Source organism: Lotus japonicus, chromosome 5, assembly GCF_012489685.1.
Source record: "Lotus japonicus ecotype B-129 chromosome 5, LjGifu_v1.2".
Classification (NCBI taxonomy): Eukaryota; Viridiplantae; Streptophyta; class Magnoliopsida; order Fabales; family Fabaceae; genus Lotus; species Lotus japonicus.
In genome coordinates this window covers 61,641,402-61,648,622 of record NC_080045.1, presented here as the reverse complement: position 1 = coordinate 61,648,622, position 7,221 = coordinate 61,641,402, and the positions used below count along the sequence as shown (strand labels likewise).

The window sequence follows — 7,221 nt, the reverse complement described above, 5'->3', positions numbered from 1 at the left end:
TTAATAAGTAAATATTGGAAAACAAGGGTAGTGGACCCACCGCGTAACAGAACATGGACCAAGATGGAACCAAACCATGTTACCGCCGTGTGGTTTTGGTGCTTTTGTTGTCATGACGTTCATTCTTTAAGCTATCTATGGCTAACTACTATTAATTTTTCTGTTGCTTTTTTTTGTTAGTTAGAGAGTTCATAACTTTTCTTAATATTTTAATAATGTGAGATCATTAATTTTGGTAACATGGAGAGTGGCTTAATGTTTTTAATTTTTATTGACAACTAAACATGACCAACACAACAACATCTATCAGTCCAAAACAAGCGGCATCAACTTTGTCAGGCGTAAAGACCAATTCTGAAGATCACGAAACAAATATGTCAGTACACTTATTTAGCCTCTTGTAAAACATGCTGAAAACATACGAGTATGAATATCAACACCAATAAGGCTCCCAAATACGAAGTCAAAATAGGATACTTCAACATTATAATAGTATATATCAAGCGAGTCAGTCTCACAAACAGCTAAAAGAATGCCATGCTTGATGGCAATAGCTAAGTCGAGAGAGCACAAGACTTGTTGGAGAAGCTCAGAAAGCCATCGGGCCAAGAAGCATAAGCATTGCGAATAATACCCCCAAACCAATAAGTTGCTTGCGTAAACCATATTTTGCCATATGTGTTAAGCTTAACTAGAGAACCACTTGGGCAAAACCAAAGTAACTTCAGAGAGCGAGAAGAAGTTGAGATGGTAGAAGACTTAAGAATTCATCACACTCCATAATCGAAGACGCAAGTTGTTGCCTAACATGCTCCACAGGCCACGTACAACCTATCATTAAAAACGGCCATGTTGTGCAAGTGCCAAACTCACTAAAGAATATGCGTTGGTCCTTAATGTGACCATTATTTGATTAATTTGTTTGTTATTTAAATTGAGAGTTTCACTCCGGTTACCACCACATGAAATTACACGCCTCTGAGATTACATATCACTTATAGGAATACTTACAGATTGCTTACCAATCCAATTCTAATATCGATAACAAAAATTGAATACGCGCCTTTGGAGGAATAATTTTACTGACTTTGTTTAGCCTTCTTTACAGGTAATGGTTGTTATGGTTTCTCTTTTGTTTTGAATTTTGGTCAGTTTGATTTCCTAATTTAGGTGAAATATGAGAATCTTGAATTAAATTATTGCGTGGTTTAGGAGAATGTAATTGTCAATTGGAGATTTGAAATTTAGCACGAGTTAGATTAGGTACTTAACCACTTACTCTAAATGGTCTTTGTAGAGAAGAGGGTGTGGGAAAGCAGGGGAAGAGGTTGTGGACTTTATAGTTCAGGAATCTAATCATGGTAGGTCCATTTTGTTGGCCAACTTGAGGATGAGAGGTTAGAACATAATAGTTGATAGACATGAATAATATTTTGGTTGAAGATAATATTGTAGCTAAAAAAAATATTGCAGATAATGTGAGTGAGGATATGTCTGATATTTATTTCTTCTTCCTACGATGAATCAATGCGATGAGATGCTGACAAAAACATGTACTGAATCATACTTGTAAAAACATGGTTCCACCATATAACTATCCATTTTGAATTTCTATATTATAATGTGTTTATAAAATCTCTAAAATCATCTCCTCTTTTCAAATATACTTTATTAATTCCAAAATTTGAACTTTCTAAAATATAATTACACTTTAAATAAAAAAAAATCTAAAACTACAAGTTTCATATGTGTACTTGCTTTTCCATAAACTGAATTTTTTTTTAAAATTAAATCTGGTACTTGAATTCTGGAATTCTAAGTTTCATAATTGATTTTTCTTTTTTGCTATTAAAACATGAACTTTCTGAAATAAAATTTACATTTCTGAAAGTTTTAATCTTATGGTCTATAGAAAGCAGTCCTGTCGTTCTTCCATTGTCAATCAGCCCAGTGAGCAAGCGACTGAAATTTTTGTTATTTTTCGTTGTTTTGGGCTGCACAAAATTGATAAGTTTCATATCACTTTGGAGAACAAATCTTAATAATTGCAAGTCCAAACACATTCACCTTGCCTATGCTTTGCTTATACATCAACATCTTAAAACTTTTGCTTCCTTTTTTCATTGAACACCTCTTGAAATATGAATTTGAATAATAACTCAGAGTGAGTTATCTCCAATAATAACTTCGACATATTCACGCTCTAGTTTCTATTACATCTCATTTCTATTGATTTTTTTCTTATATTTTTCTTCATTTCTATCACATCATTCATTTATTTATGTTTTATTCCCCCTCTCTAACACTTCTTTTGGTAAAGAAGGGAAATAGAGAAGAGAGAGTAAAAAAGAGAAAAGTTTAGTAGAGAGAAATATGTGAGAAATAGAGTAATTTTTTTGTTGATAAAAGGAGCAAATGAAAGAAAAAAAAAACAAGAGAAAACCACTGCCTCAAGAAGGCAACACCAAGGACATCAACGTGCAGAGAAGACGTGACACCCGCCAAGGGAGAATCCAAAAAACAAGTAGTGCTCATAGTAGAAGCTCTAAGTTTGGCCAAGTAATCAAAAGCAACATTTTCTTCGCGAAGCAAACAGTGACAGTAGACAACCTAACTCTGACGAAGAAGACTCTTAATGCTACTAATTATGCAAGCATACTGATGAAATGGAGGATGACCTTAAGTCAAAAGCCTCAACGCAAGCATTGAATCTGTAAATAACTCCACACTCCTAAAGCCATGCTCCCAACACAAACTCAAACATCGTCGGATTGCCAAAAGTTCCGCTCGAAGACTATCACCAACACCTGCATACCTAGCAAAGCCACAAATCCAATTGCCCTAAGAAGAGCGCACCACGCCTCCAAACTCAGAGGGACCTAGGTTCCCAACAGAGCAGCCATCGGTATTGAGCGAAACGAAACCCGGCCTAGGCGGAACCATCAAACCCAACGCTCTGTTGCAGAAGCCGCCGAACGATGAAGAATCCACCAACACCCAAAGATATCGAGCTCCACACAATGGTTCGAACCACCAAACAAAGCTCTACACCTAACTTTTCAAATTGTCAAAGTCGTCGATAAAATCACTAGCAGGCTGAAGTGCTGAACCCCTTAAATCCGCGCAACACCTCCTGAAAATCTTGGAGTGTGAAGAAGGTTGTCGGGAGCACAAAACCGATCACACTCCAAACCTGTAACGAGTCCGGATAATCCCTTAAATGCATAAACCATTTTTCATGGTGAATAAATATATTTTACCATTTTTTTAAAGTTTTTAGTGATTTCCAAAGATGCATGCATGACGCAAGCTCGTTCATATTTATTGGCAAGTGACAAATCTACCTTTACACGCATACGATCTAATCTTTCTTTTATTACTCCCTCCGTTTCTTAATATAAGAACCAAGCAACCACTTCACACCCTTTAAGAAATTTAGCTAATTTAGATAAAAGCATTAAATTTGTTCTCAATTTATATCAACTTTTCAATATTCTTAATTTCTATGCATCATTAATGCTATAACAAGTGGAAAGAGAGATAAATTCAATTAAATAAGGGCATTCTTGTCCAAAAATAATTAATTCTCCACAAACTTTAAGTTGATTCTTATAAAAAAGACCAAGTACAATTTCTATTTGGTTCTTATAAATAGGAACGGAGGGAGCATCAGAGAAAAAACATTCATGAGTTTGACTTGAATGAGGAGCACTTCGAAATAGTCACTGCCTCCAAAGTTAATGAAGGAAGAAAAATTCAGGACTATGACGCGTAAGAATACTTAAACTTCTCAAATAACTTTTTATTTAGAGTAAAATACACTCACCCCCCTCAAGATTTGCAAGAATGACACTCCACCCCATTCTTTTTAAAAATCTACACTCCACCCCATTTTTTATAAAGGCAAAATTTAGTGACGAAAACAAATTCGTCACTACTAAAAACTAATTACTAATTAGTAAAAATTTAAATAAATTTAATGCATATACACTCTCATACATTAATTTATGAAAATAATTTTACTGAATTAAATTTAAAAAAACCATCCACTCTGTCTGTTAAGTCCACGTCCAATCTATCTTCAAATCATATTTCTCACCACAAACGGCCACCACCAAGCCTTTACTCCATTTAACACGGCTTCACTGTCCCACAATGTGAAACCCCATGGCACCACCATGCCTCAAAGTTTTATTGCGACCTGAACCCCAGAACGTGAATCGCACATCCCTAAAGCCACTTGTTCAACTACTTCTTGTGAATTTCACCCCTTTAAGTTGTGAGCGAACGCTCTGTTGGTCTAAGATATTGTTGGATTTTGTTAAAAACGATGCTCCACCGCCTCGTTGGGCTCTAATAACCTCAGATCCACTTCATATTTTCATAATTTTGTTTCTCTATTTTCTTCACCCATTTGTGTTGCTTTTTTGGCCTACAACCCAATTTTGAAAATTGGAGGTATAAAGAGATTATTTTGATTAAAATTGAATTATTACCAAATATGAAAACACAAGCATGTTTCACTATGCTCGAGATATGGTTTGTAAATCGGGCAGGTGTGTTATTGCATAATTTGCATTGTGAATTTACGGAGGAAAAACGTGATTGAGATAATGAGGAGGATTGTGATGTTTTCATTTTTAAATTTATTGGATTATATTGATTTTTTTTTTTGAAATTATTGATTAACAATTTAAATAATAACTAATTATTAATGAAGAATATTTTTCGTCACTAAACTTTCCTCTATATAAAATGGGGTGGGATGTAGATTTTAGATAAGAATGGGGTGGAGTGTAATTCTAACAAACCTCAAGGGGGGTGAGTGTACTTTACTCTTTTATTTATGATTGATATATATATATATTCTGTGGTACCCTTAATTTTTTTTGGGTATAGTACCCCATTAAGTAATTCTATAGATTATTATCATGTTATTTAAGGTAAATACTACATTTTTAGATTTTACTTTACTTGTCAATTAACTTTATCTTATAAAATTCATTTTTTGATGAAAAATGTACGAGTGGTGGAAACGAATGATGGTGATGGAGATGCGCGTAAAAAGACCATGGTTGATGGATGCACAAAGCTCAGAAAACACAATTTTCAAATCTCACGTCTCTAAGAATAGGATGCTGCATTATTATGATAGAACACAATCAAAATTTTAACCGGTACATGAGTCATTATTGTTGAACCGACTCATTTTGGGTATCACACCTTAGTCTGGCTTAAGGTACCACAGCAAGCACCATTTTTTTTTTTAGCATCCAAACTAAAATTCTGGACGCAAGCAAGGCAAAGGGGAAAATAGTATTTGGTTTCCTAAATGACGGTTTTAATGCTGATGAAGAATATAATAAGGGAGTGGAAGCAAATTGTGAAGAATCCGAGACCAACTAGTTGAAACTAATACTAATCTTCGAACAATTCCTGAGCTTCCGACGTCACACTTAAGTTATGAAGATACTCGTACTCTCTTGGCTTACATCAACACCACGGAAAAGTAATTAATTTAATTTTCTTCCTTATCCTATCCATTTATTGATATTTGATATTATGCCTGCACATATGATGCAGACCCACGGCTAGCATTTCGAAAGTGAGAATACAGACGGATGTACAGCCCGCTCCTTTTGTGGCTAGAATATCATCAAAAGGGCCAAATATTGTCGACCCAGCAATCTTAAAGGTTTTTTTTTTAATTGATTATCAATCACTTTTTTAGATGATTCTAAAAATAATTAAGTGATCATCTATATGTAATTTTGTTTCTGTTTCAGCCGGACGTCATTGCGCCAGGAATTGACATTCTAGCTGCCGGTAATCCATCATCAAAGTCAACTAATTTTGTCTTCATGTCGGGAACTTCAATGGCTACTCCTCACGTTGCCGCTGTGGCCGGATTGCTTAAGTCCATTCATCCTGAGTGGAGTCCCGCTGCTATCAAGTCAGCACTTATGACTACTGGTAAATGATATATAGTATTATTTATATACACTTATAAGTTATAACTATATAAATTCATTGCAATATAATTTATAAAAACCATTTTCCTTTTGCAGCAACCACAAAAGATTATCGTGGAAATCCTATGCAGGAATCAGATTTTAAAAAATTGAAAGACGCAACTCCGTTTGCCTACGGTGCTGGCGTAATTCAACCTAATCTCGCCGTAGACCCTGATCTCATATATGAACTCGATATTAAAGATCACATGGACCATTTTTGGCATCGTGGCATCTACGACAAGGATGAATCTAAGTCGACGCTCAATATATTGAACTACAAGTACAACTATCCTTCAATTTCAATACCGAACCTTCAGTTTAATCATCCTCAAACTGCAACGCGCGTCTTGACAAATGTTGGTTCACCAGGAAAATATGAAGTGACAGTTGAAGCTCCCCCACAAGTTAGAGTTGAGGTTGATCCTACAGAACTAGAGTTTAAGGAGAAGGATCAAAAGGAGAAGTACAAAATTACATTCACTCTAGACTCTGAACCTAACGACACTAATGATTACGTGTTTGGGAGTTTAGTCTGGAAGGACGGAAAACACAATGTAAACTCCATTATATGTGTTAAGTTGGGTCGTACAAGTCCTAGTTCCACTCGGCCAAAAAAGATCATTGCCAAGTACAAGAGACATGCAGATTCTGATTGACACTAGTTTAATGCATTAGTTTATTTCCCTTGTCATCCTATTTTCTTTCATTTAATTTATTATTTTGTTCCTAAAATATTCTATTATCATTAATTAGCTATATGTAACCCCGCAAAAAATTAGTAATATCATAAGAATATTATTGAGAAGTTTCTCTCCTTTAATTTTATTTTATTTTGAATGAACTATGCATATATTATGTGTTTGTGTGAGCGCATGATGCCAAAACGCGTCCTTTATATATATGAACATCTGCTCAAATATATATATATATATATATATATATATATATATATATATATATATGAACAAGCTTATACCTATGACACACTCTATTCATGATCATGGCTAAACATTAAACTCAGGGCTGCTTTGAACAATTCAAAGCATGAACAATTTTTCAATTATAAACGGTTGTTTATATATAATTGAAGCTCCCTGTAATTAAGAATTTCAAAATCTTCAATCTAATTTTTCCAAATTACTCTCAACTCAAGTCCCAACCCCAATAATAAAAGCAAAAAACAAGTGTATATTTGATTAGAAAGCAC

General features: G+C 34.5%; 1 protein-coding gene across 1 annotated transcript; it reads left to right on the top strand.

Annotated features, from left to right (window-relative positions):
* The first annotated feature begins 2,666 nt into the window (after positions 1–2,666).
* Positions 2,667–6,670, top strand: LOC130719942 (subtilisin-like protease SBT5.3). Its single transcript, XM_057570533.1, has 4 exons — positions 2,667–2,713; positions 5,584–5,695; positions 5,787–5,973; positions 6,069–6,670. The coding sequence occupies exons 1-4, from the start codon at positions 2,667–2,669 to the stop codon at positions 6,668–6,670; spliced, it is 948 nt and encodes a 315-aa protein (XP_057426516.1).
* The last annotated feature ends 551 nt before the right edge of the window (positions 6,671–7,221 follow it).

Coding starts and splice junctions, on each gene's coding strand:
- LOC130719942 (XM_057570533.1), top strand. CDS start 2,667: ATGGAGGATGACCTTAAGTCAAAAGCCTCAACGCAAGCATTGAATCT. Junction 2,714..5,583: donor TCAACGCAAGCATTGAATCT/GTAAATAACTCC, acceptor CATATGATGCAG/ACCCACGGCTAGCATTTCGA. Junction 5,974..6,068: donor GTCAGCACTTATGACTACTG/GTAAATGATATA, acceptor TTCCTTTTGCAG/CAACCACAAAAGATTATCGT.